Source organism: Mya arenaria, chromosome 16 (genome assembly GCF_026914265.1).
Source record: "Mya arenaria isolate MELC-2E11 chromosome 16, ASM2691426v1".
Lineage (NCBI taxonomy): Eukaryota > Metazoa > Mollusca > Bivalvia > Myida > Myidae > Mya > Mya arenaria.
Genome location: NC_069137.1, coordinates 615,784 through 637,574, shown reverse-complemented (window position 1 = coordinate 637,574; position 21,791 = coordinate 615,784). Strand labels below are relative to the sequence as shown.

The 21,791-nt window shown below is 34.1% G+C and overlaps 1 protein-coding gene across 1 annotated transcript; it reads left to right on the top strand.

Annotated features, from left to right (window-relative positions):
• The first annotated feature begins 133 nt into the window (after window positions 1-133).
• On the top strand, window positions 134-5,867 carry LOC128221363 (zinc finger protein 83-like). Its single transcript, XM_052929962.1, has 2 exons — window positions 134-217; window positions 2,528-5,867. The coding sequence occupies exon 2, from the start codon at window positions 2,926-2,928 to the stop codon at window positions 3,742-3,744; it is 819 nt and encodes a 272-aa protein (XP_052785922.1). The 5' UTR covers window positions 134-217; window positions 2,528-2,925; the 3' UTR covers window positions 3,745-5,867.
• Window positions 5,868-21,791: the final 15,924 nt, after the last annotated feature.

Below are 21,791 nucleotides of genomic sequence, written 5' to 3'. Positions count from 1 at the left end.
TTTTAACATTAGAACATTCATTTTGCACCCCTAAACATAGAGTCGCCAAAACAAAAATCAATGGACTACATTGTAACTGTAAGGGGAAGTTACTGCGGAGTGGAGTTCGGTATGAGCCGACATGAAATGTTGACTGCTTTATGCGCTAAACATTGTCTGCTACTTATAAATGGTTGACAGTGACGTTTGGAACATTTTCAATCAAAGATATTTAAAGGTAATGTCTATTATATTTAAACAGGTTATTGTTCAATACTTCCTTACGCAGAACATGTTTGACCCAACGAATTTTTTAAAACACACGAACAAAGAGATCTTCATATACAGAACATACGATTTATAGAAGTTCACTTGCTAGCCAAAAAAAATTCTACTCCTAGGTCTAGGAGTTAGTTATTTACATGTTGAACTTTTAATGTTCTCGCTATCATTAAATTTGTCTCTGAGCCATTGTGAGGCGCCAATTATTTTTAATTTTCTTTGCGTCTGAAGCATGATCTATAATCTGGTGTCACAATGTAGGACGCTGACGCATCTGGTTCCACTAGTCTAAAATAATAGACGGGCTATACAGGATTCTTCCAATCCCTAACGTCTAAACTGATTCTTCCAATCCCTAACGTCTAAACGGGTTTGTGCAAAAACCAGGTTGGTTTGAAAAATATTGAAGTTGTATTAAGTGAAGAATTTTATATTTGAAATGGATAATAAAAGTTTAAATTCATATTTTACCATTTAAGTGCAAAGGTATTTTGCACAAAACAAGCATTAAATGCATTGAAAAACATGATTTACCTTTCCAATAAAACAAAACTTGACTGACAAAGACAACAATTATGCCAAGCGGAACAACTCGACCCAATCGTAATAACTTGGCCACCTCCGACAAGCTTCGAGATTGAACTCGTAAATATAATCGTAACAACTCAGCCATGGCCGAAGTTTGCCCATTGTTGTAAAACTGCAAACTGTATCCATGCAGGTGCCCTTCATGTATATAATGTTATGTTTTGACAAAATGAAATGAAGAAAACCCATCAAACTCATAATTAATTGTTGGATATTTATTTTCTTGTGAACGGAACTAATATAAAATAACGTTATCTGATAATATTTCGTGTTCTTATGATATTTTATGGATGCAATATGCTTTTACCCCGAATCCTGGTCGTGAAGGATTTGCCATATCAAAAATTATAAGAAAATCCTTCAAGGTACAATTATTTGGACTACTGGTTTCACTTGCCTTCTTGGCAATTGATAAGGTGGTGGGGGCAGGCTTAAATATGCCAGGGCTATTTCTGCCCATTTTGGGAAAAAGACCGTGGACAATTTGGGAAAATTTGCGATGAGAATTAGTCCAAATAATTGTATGTTGACAATTTTTTTCAGGATTTTTGATAAAGCACACTCCTTCGAATTGTTAAGTATCAAAAGAGGGTTGTGATTCCAATAGGCATCTGGGTAGAAGAATATTGCGTCTATAAAATATCTTAAAAACAAGAAATATTACCAGATAATGTTATTTTATATTAGTTCCATACACATAAAAAAATATCCTACAAATTTTTATCAGTTTGATATGGTTTTTTTTTTCATTTGATTCTTCCAAAACATAACAATATATATATATTAGGGGCACCTGCAAGGCTGGGGTTCACATTTTTACAACAATTCGGACGTTATTAAAACGTTCAATTTCGGAGAGTGCAGCATGAAGTGCGTGTGTTTAACCTAGGGCGGATACAAGTGTTATTGCCCTTTAAAGCTACACTCTCACATATCAGAGGTTTTTTGCCAACTTTTTTTATTTTTTGTCTTGGAACATGCCAATTTTTGCGAAATTCAATGGAAACCTGTTATATAAGATTGCTGACAAAACATTAGATAGCAGATTTCATATTTAAGTTAAAAAATAATGATTTATTCATTTTTCTTAAACCGTTAATAACGGTTTAAATCATAAAATATTTATTTTCAAACAGAAATATGCAAATCTGCTATCTGATCTTTTGTCAGCAGTCTTTTACGGTATCATTGGTTTGCAGATGTTTACGTAAAATGTGCTCTTTCCAAGACATAAGATAAAACAAGTTGTAAAAATGGTATACCTGTGAGAGTGCAGCTTTAATTAAGGAATAAGCTAAGTGGGGTCCATACATAGCCATTCATAAATGACCTTAATGACCTAAATAAATGAAACCTAGGCAAAAAGTGTATTACTGTAGTCAGGCAGTGCAATCGCAAGATTCGACAGTATTGGGTCGATTATTTGCTGCATATCACTTTATAAAGCATATAACAATAAATAATCAATATTTAAGCTCACAACAGCAACTTTTTTATATTGAATTATACATATAATAATTACCTTTTGTTAATTTTGATTTTTTTGGCTATAAATTGTGTCTTCATTTGTTTATTTCTTTGATAATGAAAAACATATTGCATGAAATGTCAGTTGTATAATTTTCTTGTTTGTTATTAATAAAATTAATAAATAAATTTATGTCTGCTTCTTTTTCAGGAAAACGGGTTAAAAAGCAGACTTCAGAGATGACAAGAGGAGTAAAGATTGAACACTGTTACATAAGGCTGCTTTAAATAACCGGGTATCTTGATGGTTGTTAAGGAGAAAAACTGCATATGCCTAAGATTTATCAAGCTGCGTTTTCATCAAATTGACATTTGAGAGTCGCTTGCTGATGTGTGCGTCTGCGTTTTCGTATACGTCTGATCATATAAAACAAATGCTTATACACATGAGGGTAGTAACAATACAAGTGTGACATACATTTAAATTAAATGACTTGACACCATTTAAATGTGACCTATAAGCTAAGTTTCACTTACCCATTTTCTAAAGAGCGACTGGCTAATTAAAACTCAAGAACATTTCTGAGATATGTCATTCTGCCTTTGAACATGGAACATAATTTAACGACGAACACGCTAATTCACACAGGTGAAAAGCCATACATTTGTGGAATATGTAATGCTGTTTTTTCACTTGAATCGTATCTTCAGACCCACATGCGAATTCACACTGGAGAGAAACCGTACAAGTGTGAAATATGTGACGCTAGCTTTTCCCATAAACCTCATCTTAGAACACACGTCCGAATTCATACAGGAGATGAGCCGTACAAGTGTGGCATATGTGTTGCTACTTTTTCTAACAAATTTGCACTTAGGAAACACATGCGGATTCACACAGGAGAAAAACCATTCAAGTGTGAAATATGTAATGATGCTTTTTCACAAAAACCTCATCTAAAGACTCACATGCGAATTCACACAGGAGAGAAGCCATACAACTGTGACATATGTGATGAGGCTTTTTCACAAAGTTCTTATCTGAAGAGACACATCCGAATTCACACAGGAGAGAAGCCATTCAAGTGTGACATATGTGATGATGCTTTTTCAGAAAAATCTTATCTTAGGACACACCTGCGAATTCACACAGGAGAGAAGCCATTCAAGTGTGAAATCTGTGACGCTACTTTTTCACAAAAACCTCATCTAACGACACACATCCGGATTCATACAGGAGAGAAGCCGTTCAAGTGCGAGATCTGTTATGTTGCGTTTTCAATGCAAAGCAACTTAAAAGCCCACATTCGAACTCACACTGGAGAGAAACCGTACAAGTGTGACATATGTGATGATGCTTTTTCACAAAGTTTTAATCTCAAGAGACACATGCGTATTCATACAAGAGAAAGAAACGGACTTGTGTGACATGTGTTGAATTTTTCTCTCACTGAAACCTTGTCCGAGGACATGTTGATACACACACGAGTGGACAATACATGTACAAAAAATGTGACAATTCTTTTTTTTTTTTACAAATAACTTACTTTTTACACATGTACATGTATGTAAGAAATTGCACAGAAAAAAACGTATGCATAATTGTGATATATATGCATTTAATTAGCCAAGGGAGACAATTGTTGTGTGCTTTTTGTCCATTTTACAAAAGCCTTTGACTATGCTGTGGAATACAATTTATGGTGTAAACGTGTAATAAACTTTAACAATCTTCATCACACTTTATATAATATAAAATAAAACCAAGATCTATATGCTTTTACTTAATTATTCTTCAAGTAAAAAGTTGTCTGTAGCTAGGTATTTTTAAATCCATGTTTTCTTCAGTTAATTCAAGAGTAATTTATTGTGCACTAGGTGTTAGACAGAGTGAATGTTTATCGTCTTTCTTGTTTTCAATGTATCTACAGTTTTTTTCTGTGAAAATGGAATGATATGGTGTGAAACGGCTGTAATTGTAAGCAGCATGAAACAACGGATGACCTGCTTAGCTTTTATAAAAGGACATACGTATAGAAGGTATATCTAAAGTACTTACACTGATGATCTATGTATAAAAACTCATTTTACCCTGTAAGCAATAATTAACATGTGTTTGTTATTGTTCTATTCATGTTGTTGCATATCTTGTTACTTGAATTAGTAATATTAAAGCAGAATTTTGAATGTCTACTGAGAACTCCATTTACTTATATATACAATGGACTTTACTAAATAGGTGCTCTGAATTGTTTCCTCCGTCTGCAGATAGAGTTGGGATCTCTAATCATAGAAGTACTTAGGGTTTACCTTTACGTTTATCATTATTTGTTTTATTGATAAGTTTCCTCAAGTGAATGCATACATTTTGATAAGATTTACCTTTTGCTTTTTATCTTTATTAAGGATTGTTGGGATAAGCGTGAGGTTTGTGCACATAAACTGGTTTAAACCCCCAGTAAATGTACATTTTACTGACCGTTCCAAGGCGGTACCTAACAATTCTTGATAAACATACCAATTATCAGTGTTTTTAAACGGAGAATTATTGATTGTTTCAACCAAAACTGGCACGATTCTATTAACAGTTCCAGTCGGTGTTTTCATTATAAAGAATTCAAAACTTTGCTTAATGTGGAACGTTATTTATCTTTAGACATATCTTACAAACACTTACGCTTTTAGCAAATTTAGATGTTCAAATCATAAATTGTTAATTGAATTTGGTAGGCATAATAATATCCCAATAGAAGAACGCGTTTGTCGGTTTTGTCTAGATAATATTAACATTTTTGTTTTAGACTGTGAATACCATGCATTCTTTATATGTTGTAAATATAATGACATACGAACGCAATATTTATTTAGGGTATTCTAATGGTACTGAATTAGAAGAATTTTTATAGGTTAATAAACACAAATCAATCTGAAGATTTACGAAAACTAGCTTATTATGTATACCATCTCCTTCTAAACATAATGTAATAATAATGTTACATTAATGGTTAAGGGAAAATAATCATGATTTTTATTTACAGTTTGCTTGTATCGATTAATTACCCTGACACAACTCATGCCTTTCTTGTATGTTATGTATTTTGGGCCAGTGGCCCTTAATTACTCAATAAACTGTTGACTTGACTTGAAAAAAAAATAAATATATATATATATATTTTAGTATGTATGCACTGTGCTGTTTGTAGATTTTGTGTTCTATGTCTTTGGCGTTTGCCCAGTGCCACTAAACCGGGTTTATGTTTAAACGTTCTGCTACTGAGCTTGTTTCTGTAGCTTTTTGCATAAATATTGATGAGGGTATGATTTGTTTGTGGTGTTTGTATTTGTTTATTCGATGTTTAAATATATGTGTCTAAAGTTCTTTGTCATTTGGACTGTTGCCTTGTGCCCCTAAACAGGGTTTATTTTATTTTTAATTTCCGACTACTGGGCTTGTCCATGTAATTTTGCAAATAATGGTGTAGATGTTAATTGAATGTGCATTTTGGAAATAAGTTGTTTATATTGATAAAACAAAATAATGATGTCATAGACTTTCAACGAATATTTTTTTTAACTTGGACAGTTGTGAAATATTTGGGACATAACATTTATTTTTATTTTAACGGTTGTTAAAAAAGCATTGTTAAAAAGTTGAATTCTCTTATATTTCACACATCGTGGGTCTTTTTCACAAATACAGTTGAAGGTCAAGCCTTTAAGGCAATTTTTAAAATGAATCGGTATAAATTTACCGAAATTACTGTAAAAATTGTTTGATAAGCTTATTTTCCCAATTATACAGAACAGAACAGAACAGAAAATTTATTTTGACTTAAGCATATAAACAGCTCATCGTCACATCACACAACATACACAATACGCATACACATACAAATAAACAATAAATTGATGAATAAATGCATGAATCATTATTCAATTTCTATATATTGTGATAGAGAAAAAACAAAACAAAAAACAACAACAGCTTTCATCTCGCCTATAAATACCTGTGAGATTGTTCACTCTCTACTCTCCATAGAGAAACGTTTAGGCAAATGTTAGGCAATGGTACTTTAAAAGAATACAGTGGTTTGATAACGGTGCTAGATAGTTATACGTGCAAAGTACAAATATAACTAATCTTAAGACATATACAAAACACATGGAATAACATCCAGTACAAGGATATAAATATTTCTAGAAAAAGCATATATGTATTCAAACATAATCATTTCTTTCTTTGAAAGCTTTAAAACAATAAATCGCTAGTTTAACCAGAAGAGATTTATCATTTGTTTGCAGTCGAGTAATAAATTTTTCCATACTAGGGTGTCTTAAATAGTAATTTGGCAAATACCTTTAACAAATATCAGCATATAGTGGACATCTTAAAACAAACTGGTACTCGTCTTCTATATCATTAAGGTTGCAATAGGTACATTTTCTATCATGTCTTGCAATACCATTATGTCGGCCAACTTCAATATTTAACCTATGGGAAGATTATAAATCAAGGCAGTTAAGTATATAAGGATTTGATAAAGGAATTTCTATACATATGCACGATTACAGGGCGTTAAAGAAGTACGAATTTATTGTAGTGAGCTTGGACGTGTTAACTACCAAGCAATTATAGAGCATGAAATTGTTAAAGCCCCAGTACGTGCCACTTAAGATTGAATATAATAAGAGAAAAAAAGTGAGTTTATAATTTTGATTGATGTCTGCTAAAATCCCGGGGTCCACACGATGCTTATGCACCAGTCAATTTTAACCACGCCCCCCGGTCCGGGGAATAGCCGGGACTTTGACTTTCGGTCCAGCTAACCCCGGGTAAAATCCCCGCCCTGCGGGGACGAACTGATGGTTAAACCCCGACCAATACACCCGCAACACAGAGACTCTATATAAGGCCCAATCTCCGCTAAATTTGGCGCTATGACAAACGCACCGTGGTCACCTGGCCCTGCGGGGGCACCTGGAAAGTAAAAACACGGCCCTTTTCCCCGGCTATCCCCGGTATACCCCGGACCTGGGAGGGGGGCGTGGTTACAATTGACTGGTGCATTAACTACAAATAAATTAATGTAAAAACCCAACGAATTCCCGAATTGGATCACTGACTCACTATATGCTTATGAAGTAGATAAGAGAGCGAAGCATAACCCTTTGCAAACAGTACCTGAGCCGTTGCCGGATTAGATTTAAGAAATAACTATAGACATATCACGAACCTATATCCCTGTGGTTTAATAGTTCCGCGGAAATATTCAATGAAATTTCACATAAACAAAAAAGAACATCAAGGTTCAATGTTCAGGTGTTTAATTTTGTTTAAATACTTGATATGTCCGCCTGCTACGCCAATTACACTTTGTCTTCATTGATAAAATGTACATGTATCTGTGAAGATACTGTTATGGAAAGGCTGCTCAAATCTGATGAATAACACGCGTGAGCACCCTGAGATTTGCTTGCAGCGGCTGGGTACGAACATTGCGCTTCAAAAGGTCACACACGAGCTCGATCGGTTTAAATCCTGAGTTTTTTACAGGCCATTGGAGTGTTCGCATGTTGTTTGCTACAATCATGACTTGGGTGCTTTTAGCCGCGCAACATGGTGCGTTATCCTGTTCCAACATCATACCGCGATTTGCATGGATATGAGGTAGAAGAACCGGCCGAATGACGTCATTTTGATACCTGATCGCGTTCATGATTTCTTGAATTGATACTTTTCGTATGCATGGAAACTCCAGCCCACAGCATGATGGAGCAACCCCCGAAGTTATCCAATTCTACCAGACAGTTCTCATTGTTCCGCTCACCCCGACGGCGATATAAGCGAGCACGCCTGTCATTCCCACGTAGTGTGATGCGTATGTCATCAACAAATAAAACATTGATCACATCCGACCTAGTAAATCGCAAATGTCGCCCAACAATAATCTTGCCTGTGTGTGCCTTGCGATAAGAACCGGAACCCGCAGAAGACGACTATACCGCAAGCCGACGGCCTTCAGGCGATTTCATACTGTCTGTGGGTTGATTGTTTGCAGTTGTGTCTGCCCATTGTTAAACATGCCATCGTCGCTGCCGTGGTCAAACGATCATAAAGGTGGTCATTTACAATTTGAATGCCCTGTTAGTGAGTCGTCATTTTTCTTTAGGGGCGTCGTCGGTGATCTGCAACAATTCTAGGTAGTACGAATTTCGTTCAGAGTTTCAATGCTGAAATTTCGTCAAAATGTTGCACTTAATAACAAATAATAACACATATTGCAACTTTTATAACGAGGCGTAGCAAACATCTGTGATTGGGGTGCCGGCACGAATCATTCGGACGGCTTGAGCGCGTTCTGCAATGCTTATTCACGCCATATTGAATGTTTTTCATAAAAGACAATCCGCGGAGAATACATTCGTTCCAAAAACGACAACTTCCCTGCCGTGCACGAGGAACTCGAGCACATAGGCTATTGTCGCACCTCAGCATGAATGATTTTCTACATGAACACACGTTAACCGTATTTTGTGTAAATTTATAGATTGGTGTGTGCATTTTTTTAGATTTATTGATTCAATAAGTTGCAAAGCATCATGCTTTATTTGGTGGCCAATTAGAAATTCGTCCAATATCAGGGGGTCGAACGTATTTTATTTTCTGCGAAAGCTTAAGTGAGGGAACTGTTAGATGCGGATTTAAATGGCGGTCACGTATTTGTGTTTTTGGAGGATATTTTGACCTGGTAAATAAGTTTATATTTCTTTTATCACAATATTAATACGATAACCCGGAGGCCAGTCGTGTAAGCTTCTCTCGGTTTTAACCTATGTTTCTAGAGGCCATAACGAAAAAGTTATTGAATGTGTAAGTTGAACGATTGCTTGTTTACTGAGTAAAAATTGAAAATTGCATGATTTTAAACTATAATTTTAGTTAAAGTGAACCAATCTTGTACCTATTTCAGCCATTTTATATTGAGGTGTTGCATTTTTTTCCGTTCGACGGCTTGTGCACTATACATGGATACTATATATACGGTCATTCTTTTACGTTTTAACACCTTTTATGTCTGGCGAGGAAGTTTTATGCAGTTTTTGTTCGATGCAGAATCAGAATAAGCATAGGCAACAGTGATCAGAACGTGGATGACTTTGTCTATAAAATACATCAAAAGCTACAGAGTAAATACAAGTTTGAAGTTGAATTGTCCATGAATCTTTGTAATGTTAATGACCTATGAAGAGTGTATCCTTAATCCTTATTTAATTTACCATCCAAACGGTCAATTAAGTACCTTTATCGCGCTGGACTGACTTTCTATATACATGTATGCTATAAGCATCAATCTCCTACACTCCATATGCAACGTTGTCACTATTCCATATTTGTACTTCGCCGAACACTTAATAAATTTATGCCAATTTAATGTTGTTATACTAAGCCACACTCAGATATATCACTATCCACCAAGTCTAACTTAAGTTTTGCTGTTTGGCAGAAACCATCTTTTTGTGTCTAAGTAACATTGACAATGACTTTGTCCCTATCCTCTTAAAAGCAAGGTCATTCGTAAGCTACCTACACACCAACTTTCATTACAAAATATCAATTAAAACTTAAATTATTTGGCGGGATTCCTTTTAATTTTTTCAGTAACAGTACCCATAACCTTGACCCCGATCCCCCAAACGCAGACCCAATCTGTTCACATAAGCTACATGTACACCAACCTTCACCACTATACATTAACTCTTACTTAAAATATTTGGTGAAAATCGTTTAAAACCTATACGAGAAGTGAACTGCCACATAAGCTACCAAAACACCAACTTTCATCACTATCCATAAATTATTTCAAAAGCTATTTGGCACAGACCATGTTTACTAGTAACAGTGACCTTCACATAAGCTACATACAACACAACATCCATCTCTCACCATCAAAACGAACGAATCTTGTTGCACAGAGACTATTTCTCCCTTTTAGTAACAATAACCTTGACCACGTCCTACTCAACAGCAATCCCAAGCTTCACGTAAGCTTCATGCACACAAAATTGCATCACCATCTATAGGATCTTACATTTATATAGCCTCCCCCCATTCCTTAATAACCTTAATTTTGTTTTGTCAGTATTCATAAGAAGTTTCCAACAGTCACAATACGATAAAATATTAAGGCTTCCTTGCATTTATTCAGCTTTATTTGCAATCAACTTTATATCATCAGCAAAAAAATAAACAAGAGGGCCATTATATCTCTGAATCGCTCACCTGAGTAAAAGTGTTCAACTTTTGTAATCAATAAATCTTGATTTTTGTTCTCAAAGCTGTACAAATGTTCCAATTTCAAAACTGTAGCTTCAAAAATAAGCAAGTAGGTCAAAAGTTCACCTGACAATGACAACATTGATATATGTTTTCAAAATGTATACATGCTCCAAATAACAGAGCCTCCAAAAATAAGAAAGGTAAAAAGTAACAGATAAGGTCATTCAACCACAGCAATGATATTTGTTTTTTTTTAAACTGCACACATGGTCAAAATGTCATGGATGCAGCTTAAAACACAAGAAACTAAGTCAAAAGTCACTATCATCCGAGAACAATATTGATATGTTCTGATTAACAATGCCACTTCTTCCACCCATCACAACATAGCTTACCTTCTATCTTAAAGAATTAAATGCTTGTGTATACATAGGGTTTATTCACTTACCACGTTTAAGATTAGGTTGAACCTTACAACGGTCTGCATGAAGTTCAACCGAAAAAGTGTGATTTTTAAATTCATAATTGAGTAAAAATGAAATTCTGCTTGAAAATAAAGAGATATTATAATTACTTTAACCTATTCACCTATAAAAAGAACAATTATTACCTTTTAAGTGACTACTTTGAAGATTATAAAATTCAAAATATATTCATTTGTTTTTAAAAATAGTCAACTAAAAATAGACAATAATGCAGTCTCCAACAGAAAAGGGAGACCACATGGCAACATTTGCTGTCCTTCCTTCAAGAGTTAAATTTATATAACTATCAGATTTTAACAAAATGTTTTTACAGTGAACTTGGTACCAAGGGGTAAGGCCAAATTTACCCAAGGGCCATAATTTGAACATACTTGGTAGACAATCCTACACACCAACTGTCTAAGCTTTAGGCCTTATGTTTTTTTGTCAAGATAAGTTGACATGGCTACCAGAGTTCTGCGTGGAATTCATTGAACAATTTTGAAAGAACACCAACCATTCCTACAAAGTTTCATTAAAATTGTCCAAGGGATTTAGGAGAAGATGATATTTATCAGCAATTTGTTGACGCTGGGCGACAGACGCCCGATATAGATCGATCACAATAGCTCACATTGAGCAGTTCGTGCTCAGGTAAGCTATAAAGAGTTGAAATATATCTCGATCAATATCATTTACATCTTTTTCACAGAATGAATACTCAAGTTCATTTAAATACATCAATGACAAAAAAATGGCGAAACAGATTCAGCCTGTCAGGGTTCGAATTTAACTTTGAGGAGCACTCGCAAAATTTTGCGAGTGCTTTTTGAAGCAACTCGCAAAATGAAAAATCAACTTGCAATTTTATTATTTGCTTTATTCCCTTATAATATTGTCTAATTTAAGTAGAAATTTACACCTAAGACATATTATGAATATTAAAACGTATCAATCTTGAGTAACTCGACTACTAGAACTTGTTGATGGCTTATTCTTTTTGGGGAGTACGGAAAGGCTCATCAGATGCTAGCCGCTTTTTGATTACAAAGCTGTCCAATAATTTGACATTGTTCACTTTGTATATTTACCCTCGCCATCGGGTAATATCCATTCGGCAAGCACGGTACAGATTTCATTAAGTCTATAAGTATTAAAAGCAATAACATTATAAATTTAAAAAAAATGAAAGAAACAGTAAAATTAATGTAGGCAGGATGCTCTGGACCATGAAATATATCGATCGACGAAGTCTATTCGCTTTGGCAGTTGGGCGGAAATATATCAAAGGTTGATGGGGTTTACATATAGTGCGCGAACGCGCTAAATTTAGCCAATGATTAAGCTAGGTGATTACGTCATTTGTATTCACTTTGTATTATGCACGCCTCGGAAAGATTCGAGATAAAACTCGGCCTTTTCCGTATTTGTTCTATTTTTGAAAACTTACTAGAGCGTGACTCCGTACTGTCTTTTTTATACTGGTAGTGTAAACATGCCACTTATAGGGTGTTTACACTCGACTACGCAGCGGAGTTAAGTTCATATTTATTCTACTTTCCTTTTAACATTTTGTGGTCTAGAAAAAGCCACTCGCAGAATTTTGCGACCTTGAATAAAAGTCACTCGCAATTTGCAAATGTCGCTCGCATTTTGCGAGTATGCGAGTCTAAATTCGAACCCTGCCCTGTCTCACGCCAAGTATACATCCATGGCTTCCACTTAACTGATAACAATAGTTTACTCAAGGCTTAACTAATTCAGTGCTCCATCCAAGCCTAAACAGCAGGATAAGGAACCCCGCTGCCCTTTTCCACCACCCTTCTGCCTCTTGACTACACCCTTATGTGCCCTTTCGTTTGCCTAAATCAATTTTCAGAACTCATGATATGAAGGGGCTGTCTCACAGATGATAAAATAGCGGAAAAAAAGAAAATTGTCGAAAAATGACATAAACTTGGCATCGATGTGTACAATGCATTGAAACTTACTAACTGAAGTACCACATAGTTTACAATTTATTTAAGTTCAGCAGTTATTTCGTAATTTTCCATTAAAAAATATTACTTGGTATGTCTACCAGTTAAAATTCATTACTTATGCGTGATTGGCTAGTCGGTGTTATCACGTGATATTACCGAAGTAGGTCTATAGCTTAATTATGTCACCCGATTAGAGTACGCCTTAATAGCTCAGTTATTAAGATGTTGGATTTTAATTTTGGTGACGCGGGTTTTAACATTTTGGCATCAAAGCGTAACACATTCTATTAGATACAGAAAAAAAACTTTTTTTGGTGCAAATCTGTGACACAATCCGTTTAACAGCAGGATAAGGAACCCTGCTGCCCTTTTCAGGCACCCTTCTGCCTTTTGACTACAACCTTATGTGCCCTTTCATTTGCCTGAATCAATTTTCAGAACTCAAGACTAAACTCAATAATTTAATATCGATTATATGTTCACTTTAATATTTTATCTATATCTATCAATAAAGAAAAAATATACCAAAGATTAATCAATAAAACTGAAGAAACTTTGATAAATCTTTCTTTTTGCCAACTAACTCACCTGAACTGGTAAAAAGGGCAAAGTAATGAGTATGCCGGTAAAAATGTCATATTCTGAAAGAGTGACTTTCGGTGATTCAAAAACATAAGTTTTTTGGCTATATCTCTACTATAGCAAAGGTTATGTATATGTTTCCATTCATGGTAAAATGCTAAGAATTCCATGTTATTTATTCAGCACTGATAAGCCATATTAGGCATTAATAACATAGCGGCTTAAGGGTTAATACATGTAGTGTCCAACATTTTTAACTTGTAATCCAATCTTGAAAAAATGAGTTTTTACAACATAATCAAAGGCTTTAATAAAATCGAGAAAAACACAGAACAGAACAAAGTTTATTTCGTATAAAACAGTTCACATAATAAAGACAATGATAACAGAACAAAGTTTATTTCGTATAAAACAGTTCACATAATAAAGACAATGATAACAGAACAAAGTTTATTTCGTATAAAACAGTTCACATAATAAAGACAATGATATAAGTCAAAGATAACCATTGATCATTGATAAATTGAATATTCTACATATATATACAAAACAATTGACTCCATTGTTTAATGTCATGTTTACGGGTTTTCACCTTTGTGTGATTTCGTATGTGTGTTTAAAGATGAGGATTCTGTGAAAAAGTAGGGTCACAAATCGAGGAGTGAAAGCGAAAAGGTTCTAAGTGACATTAAATAAAGAAGCAGATAGAACCTTTTCGCTTTCACCCCTCGAAATGTCACACTAATACAGTTTCTCTCCTGTGTGAATACGCATGTGTGTCTTGAGATTAGTTTTTTGTGAAAAACCAACATCACATATGTCACATTTGTATGGCTTCTCTCCTGTGTGTATTCGGATGTGTGTCCTAAGATTAGAACTTTGTGTGAAAGCATCATCACATATGTCACACTTGAACGGCTTCTCTCCTGTGTGAATTCGGATGTGTCTCTTCAGATTACTTTTTTTTGAAAAAGTAGAGTCACATATGTCACACTTGTGCGGTTTCTCTCCTGTGTGAATTCGCATATGGATTTTTAAAGTTTTTTGTATTCTAAAAGCAGCTAAACATGTATCACATTTGTAGGGCTTCTCACCGGTGTGAATTCGTAGGTGTGTCCCAAGATTACCTTTTAGTGAAAAAGTAGCGCCACATATGTCACAAGTGTACGGTTTCTCCCCCAAGTGAATTTGCGTGTGTCTCTTAAGATTCGTTTGAGTCGAAAAAGCAGCCACACAAATGTCACACGTGTACGGTTTCTCTCCAGTGTGAATTCGCATGTGGGTCGTTAGGTTTCTTGTTCTTGAAAAACAAGCATGACATATTCCACACATGTATGGCTTTTTATCGGTGTGAATTCGCATTTTGGTCTCTGAAATTAAAGTGTTAAAAGAGGAGCGTTTTTACACGTATGCGCTATCTATCTATATGCTCTGTGTATAACACTTTCTCTCTTGTATGTATCACTTTTAAAAAGGCGTCTCTCTCATGTGTATCACACTCTGTAAGGCTTCTCTCTCATGTGTATCACACTTTGTGAGGTTTTCTCTCTCATGCATATAACACTCTGTAAGGCTTCTCTCATATGTGTGTCACACTGTGTTAGGCTTCTCTCTGGTGTGTATCACACTCTGTAAGGCTTCTCTCTGGTGTGAATCACACTGTGTTAGGCTTCTCTCTCAAGAGAGTATCACACTCTGTAAGGCTTCTTTATCATGTGTGTCACACTGTGTTAGGCTTCTCTCTCGTGTGTATCACACTCTGTAAGGCTTCTTTATCATGTGTGTCACACTGTGTCAGGCTTCTCTCTCGTGTGTATCACACTCTGTAAGGCTTCTCTATCAAGTGTGTCACACTGTGTTAGGCTTCTCTCTCGTGTGTATCATACTCTGTAAGGCCTCTCCCTCGTGTTTGTCACACTGTGTCAGGCTTCTCTCTCGTGTGTATCACACTCTGTAAGGCTTCTCTATCAAGTGTGTCACACTGTGTTAGGCTTCTCTCTCGTGTGTATCATACTCTGTAAGGCCTCTCCCTCGTGTTTGTCACACTGTGTTAGGCTTCTCTCTCGTGTGTATCACACTCTTTAAGGCTTCTCTCTCATGTGTATCACACTCTGTAAGGCTTCTCCCTCGTGTTTGTCACACTGTGTTAGGCTTCTCTCTTGTGTGTATCACACTCTGTAAGGCTTCACTCTTGTGTGTATCACACTGTGTTAGGCTTCTCTCTCGAGAGAGAGTGTATCACACTCTGCAAGGTTTTCTCTCTCATGTGTATCACACTCTTTAAGGCTCCTCTCTCATGTGTATCACTCTCTGTAAGGCTTCTCTCTCGTGTGTATCACAATCTGTAAGGTTTCTCTCTCGTGTGTATCACACTCTGTAAGGCTTCTCTCTCGTGTGCATCACACTGTGTTAGTCTTCTCTCTTGTGTGTATCACACCTTTAACATTTTTTTCTGTCGTGTGTATCACACCTTGAATGTTTTCCCTGCAATGTGTGTCACACTTTTGTTAGGTTCATCTGCTGTGTGTATCACACCTTGAACATTTTCTTTGCCGTGTGTATTAAACTTTGTGTTATTTCTATATTGTTTGTATCACCGTTTATGTTTCTCTGTCGTACGTATCACACTTTGCCGAGTGATTTTTTTTGTATAAATAACTGTAACTCTTCACGTCTCGTATTTCTTCTCTTCTATGTTAAACAGCAAGCGACTCTTTAACTCTTAAACGCAGCTCGGAAAGTCTAAAGCGAATACAGATTTTATCCAGTGGGATACTCGTGTTGTTAAAATCAGCCCTTTGTGCAAGCATCGGTGTTCAAGCTCTACTCCTCATATCGTGTATACAGTATGTGCAAGTAATGATGTTCATTCTCAGTTCCTCGTATCAATTTTGTGTTCAAGTTGCACCTTGTATTCCTGAAAAATTCAAATATAAGTATTCATTTGTAGGTGATTTATTGGTAAAAAACGATGATCACTTCCCTTTTAGCAAAAAAATAATCGAAACTGTTCAAAGAGTCATTAAAACTAGAGATGGCCATACTTTGGCCGTATTTTGTCAATAAAGAGTAACTCTGAGTTATGTAATGGCCGTGGACAACTGTGTGAATATATAGTCTATTGAATGATTGGTATTTGTGATCTAATTTTAAAAAAAACACTCGATTTCACACAAAAAAGTTTTGGCACAGATTTTTATGTTTAAGTTCAAAAATTGATGTTTTATAAAACATTATTTTCAAACAGAAATATGCAAATCTGTGATCTTATATTTTGTCAGTAGTCTTATATCATTGGTTTGCAGATATTTACGCAAAATTTGCTCATTCCAAGACAAAAAAATAAAAAGTTGTCAAAACGGTTTAAATCTGTAAGAGTGCAGCTTTAACTCGACAACACACTCCTAACCAGACTTTCTAAGTCAAGTAAAACAGGAGCAAAATTTAAATTTTAATATAACGCAAGATGGAGTAATTAGAGTTACCTTACTTGATTAATTAAGAGGGTTGACTGATTGTGAGCTTGTGCATAAAGTTTCAATTGCAATCAACTTTTATCAGTATTTGACATTCAAACAGATTTTGGCAACAAAAAGAAATAAACGTAACATATCTTAAAATAAGCGAAATAAATTGTGTGAAAAAATATTTCAAAATTTCAGCAATATGTTGTTATACAAACAAGTAATAGTAATAACATACTATTTGGCTAAGTTGATTTCATATTCTATTTTGTTGCCATAGCAAAAAGGAGCATGATAAAATACAGCAATTTTGCCCTTTTTCACAAAAAGGTTAAACATGTGAGTATAGCAATTAATGTCATCCCTGCTTATTTTAATCACTAATAAGAATGTTTATACTTATGTTTACCCTCATTTGAATCATGATAACAATATATATTCACACTTAAATATATTCATCCATGTTTTTGTTAAGATATTGACTTAGATGAGTTACATGCAAGACCTTAACCAACATTTCTAAGTTGAATAATACTGTGGGCCATTGTTTGTAAAATACATTAACAGGTAGCAAACTTGAAGTAGGTTGAATGACTGAGTACCATTGTATATAGAGTATCAATGAAATACATCAAGAGGTATTAACCTTAGGCCTAAAAAATAATAATTTTGGTTCGGGTAACCCAACCCTACAATAAGGAATAGGCGCCGACCCTTTCGTTTTTATGGTCAGTTTGAAAAAAAAATGCAAAAACTAAAAAATATTATCTTATTTTTTTTAATAATTGCTTTTCAATATATGTAGTTTAAAACCTTAAATGCTTATACAGAAGATAACTTTAACACCATTCCGCTATGATGAAAATGACATTCTTATATAAACCTAATAACAAAAAAGCCTATCTACCCTACCTATTTTTGAAAAGGATGTTACCCTAAACAAACATTTTTTAGGGCCTTAACCAGGATTTCTATGTCAAAAACTTAAGAGAAATTGAAGGGTGATTATAACATGATAGAGTTTTCAAACTTGATTTATATATAATAAAAGGTAGGATGGTTGGGAGCCCTTGTATAAAATGTCAATGGAATGCATGATATTATTGCTCAAATATTGACTCAGTTATGATAACATGCAAAACCTTTTCCACAATCTCTTGAAAACTTTAAAGTCCAATAATAATGGGCCATTATTTGCAAAATACAGTTATCTCTAATGTTTTTCCCTCTTCCTTTTCTCACTTCGCTTGTATACATAATTACATATACTACCAGTATGCATTTTGTTTTGTTGATTGTATCATAAACTGTTGTGATCCAACATAAATGTATAGTTCTTAAAGATGCACTATTACTCCCGGCAGAGATTGGGCCGTATATAGAGTCTCTGGGGTGCGGGGGCATATGGCCGGGGTTTTACCATCGGTTCGTCCCCGATTTTACCCGGGATTGGCTGGATCAAAAGTCAAAGTCCCCGCTATTCCCCGGCCCTGGGGGGGGGGGGACTGGTGCATGATACATACAGATATTTTTGTTTACTATTAATCAATATTATACTTGAAAAGTATACAAAATTATATGTAACACTCAGTATAATCCTTGTGACTGTATTAATTAACAGTAAATGAGTTTATATAGATAGGAATACATATATTTTTATATATAAGAAAATATTATATTTATTATATTTTTCTCTATAATATTATCATCAAAATCATTAATTATTACATTTACATATAATATAATATTATAACTAAATATTAACAACATTCTTCTTATTTTCATACATATTCTCACAATATTTGTGATAAACATATAATTAATCTTTTAATATAACTTCTATGTTATAATTAATTGTCACAAGCCATGTTTTTTGTTTCTATACATATTGTTGTGACAATGAGCTTTTAATACTTAAAGGGGCTTTACACCATTATGATGAAATAGCAAAAAATAAAAATAAAAATTGTCGAAAACTGACATTAACTTGGTAATTGATGTGTACAATGCATTGAAACTAACTAACTGAAGTACCACATATATAGGATCTGATAAAAGTTAATTATTTTTTTCATTTTTTTCCGTATTTTTCAAAAAAAATAATAATAGGTATGTATACCTAGTAGAATTCATTCTTATGCATGACTGCTTAAATATTCCAAATAAACCTTCATAGCACAGTGGATACTACACTGGACTGCAATTTTGGCGACACCGGTTCGAACCCTTTCTCCGACATGATTTTTTTACATTTTTTTTACAATAATGATATCAAAGAATAAAACATTTTATTAAAAAAGAGATTCATTACAGAAAAAAACTTTTTGGTGCCAATCTGGTGTATAGTCCCTTTAAGTCTAATATTAAAAAGTTCTGTTCTGTTCCTGTTCTGTTCTTAGTTGGTTATCAAAGTACATGTAAGAAGTTTGGTTGAGTAAGTTTGTATAAAGTCTTAATGCAATGCATCAAGTTATTACTGAGAATTAAACCTGTGTGCTAACAAGCAAAACCACGACCATAATTTCTATGTCGAATAATAAAGGGCTATTCAGGGCTTCCATTAGGAATTTAACACTGGAAGTATGAACTTCCTGACCATCAATATTGGAAGTTTTTCACTGAAATTTGGAAGTTTAAGTCTTCTAGAATACAATTTCTTTTTTTTACAGTATTTTTTAAATAGTATGTTAAAAATATCTTCTTTTTTGCTATATCTTGCCAAATTCACAGATTTATGTTATAATAATTCATTTTATTTCAAGACTGATTGCAATTGTGAGCATAAAAGAAATATGTTTTTATACTTTGAACTTCCAAGCTTTTGACTTTAAAAATGGAAGTTTTCTTCAAAATTATGGAAGTTTTTGTACTTCCAAGGAATTAAATGTTGAAGTTTTAACCCATTTTTAGGGAGTAATATACTTCCAAACTTCCTTTAATGGAAGGCCTGGCTATCATTTGCATTATATGCATGATAGAGTTATCTAAATTTATTAAGGACGATTCGGATAGATAGTAAGAATAACATAAATGAAGTTTCAATGCAATACATGAAGTATTTGCTGAGGTAATGACTTAAAGGTGCTTACATGCAAATCTTTAACCAGGGGGTGACACCGAGGCCTACACAAACCCAAGTGTGAGTAGTATAGCTCTCACTATTCTTCGAATAGTCGAGCTGAAAGTGTCCTACCTAAAATATACATATACAATGTATGTGGTTAATAATATTGAATGCATAATAAAATAGATAAAGTAGTTGATAGGATAAAAAACCTTTGTGTGCTTACATGTACATGCAAAACCAGAATGTCACAAATAAAAGGCCCATAATTTGCATTAAGTTAAAAAAATCATCTAAATTTATCAAGTAAGTAAGTTTGACAGTACAGAACACATAGACGTTAGCAAGTTATGTTGTCGCCAAAACGAATGATTTCAGTCATTCAAAAGTCTTTTGGTTTTTTATACATGGTCACTTTTCAAATAAAACGGTTAACCCCCAATTATTAATTACTATGCTTATGTGCATGGTTAAAGTAATAATTTAAAACATGACTGGCCTATCAGTCAAACTAACCAGTCAATACTCGACTGACCACATAGTGTCCAGATTAGGCGGGACTTATCAGTTTACTTGCCCGTTGCATCTGCCATGACCTCTGACAATCTACAATGTAGTGCAGCTACTGTTTTTTCTATATACACAATCAAAACATGTTTCTCATAATTGAGAGATAGGATATTGGAAATACTGACATTTTGCTCAAGTTTATGCATTTTCTTTTGTTTTTGTTTGATACAAATTAGACCTTTGAGTAGACTATTTTATCCCTCCAAATGTCTTAATATAACACTTCACAATAAACTTTTATTTTCTGTTAGTCTTAAAACAATAACTATCAATATTATACACTTTAACTCATAATGATAGTTCTTTTTTTATTATTGAAGATATCCTGTGATTTATTTTTAATTTGAAACTTGTTTCCTTTTTGAGCATAAAATTTTAAATCCAATGCATACATATATTTGCTTTTGACTTTTTTTAGACATAGACTAGGTTGATTTGAGTTACTTATTTTATTCAATTGTGATCAAAGATCTAATATCATAATATTACTAAATGTCACAATATGTGTATACTTAACTTCTAGATAAAACAAGTTCACCTTTGTAAATTACGCAAATGAAAGCATAAACCTGTGCATTTATAATTACTTTTGACATTTCTAATTTCTATGTTGCTTGTTAAAAAAGTTTTGCATTTCATTTAAAATGGATTTTTATTCATTGAGAGAAACATTAAGCTAATTGTATCAATAATAATTTCATCAAACTTGTATATATCCCTGGTGATTCTTAATGGAGAAAGAAAGAAAGACAGCAAAATCCATTGTGTTTAGACATTTGATCTAAACAGACATCCTTTTTTTGCTTTCATAATGAATTTTAAGTGACTCGCTCTTGTTACTGGACCAACAATTAATTTTCCCAGTAATGCAAAACACTTATTTAATCATTACTTATCTCTATAATATCGAAATTGCAAAAAATATACAGTTATAGCATAAAAAGGTATATTGGTTTTAGTAGGATTCGAACCTGTGCCAGTAAAGTCAAGAAAAAATAGAAAACAAACGGCTAGTCCACTCGGCCATTGGGACTTTTACAAAAGTGGTGGATATGTTGACTTGTTAAGGAT

What these genes read in the sequence shown, in the direction of transcription:
- LOC128221363 (XM_052929962.1), top strand. Translation starts at nt 2,926, where the DNA reads ATGGAACATAATTTAACGACGAACACGCTAATTCACACAGGTGAAAAG.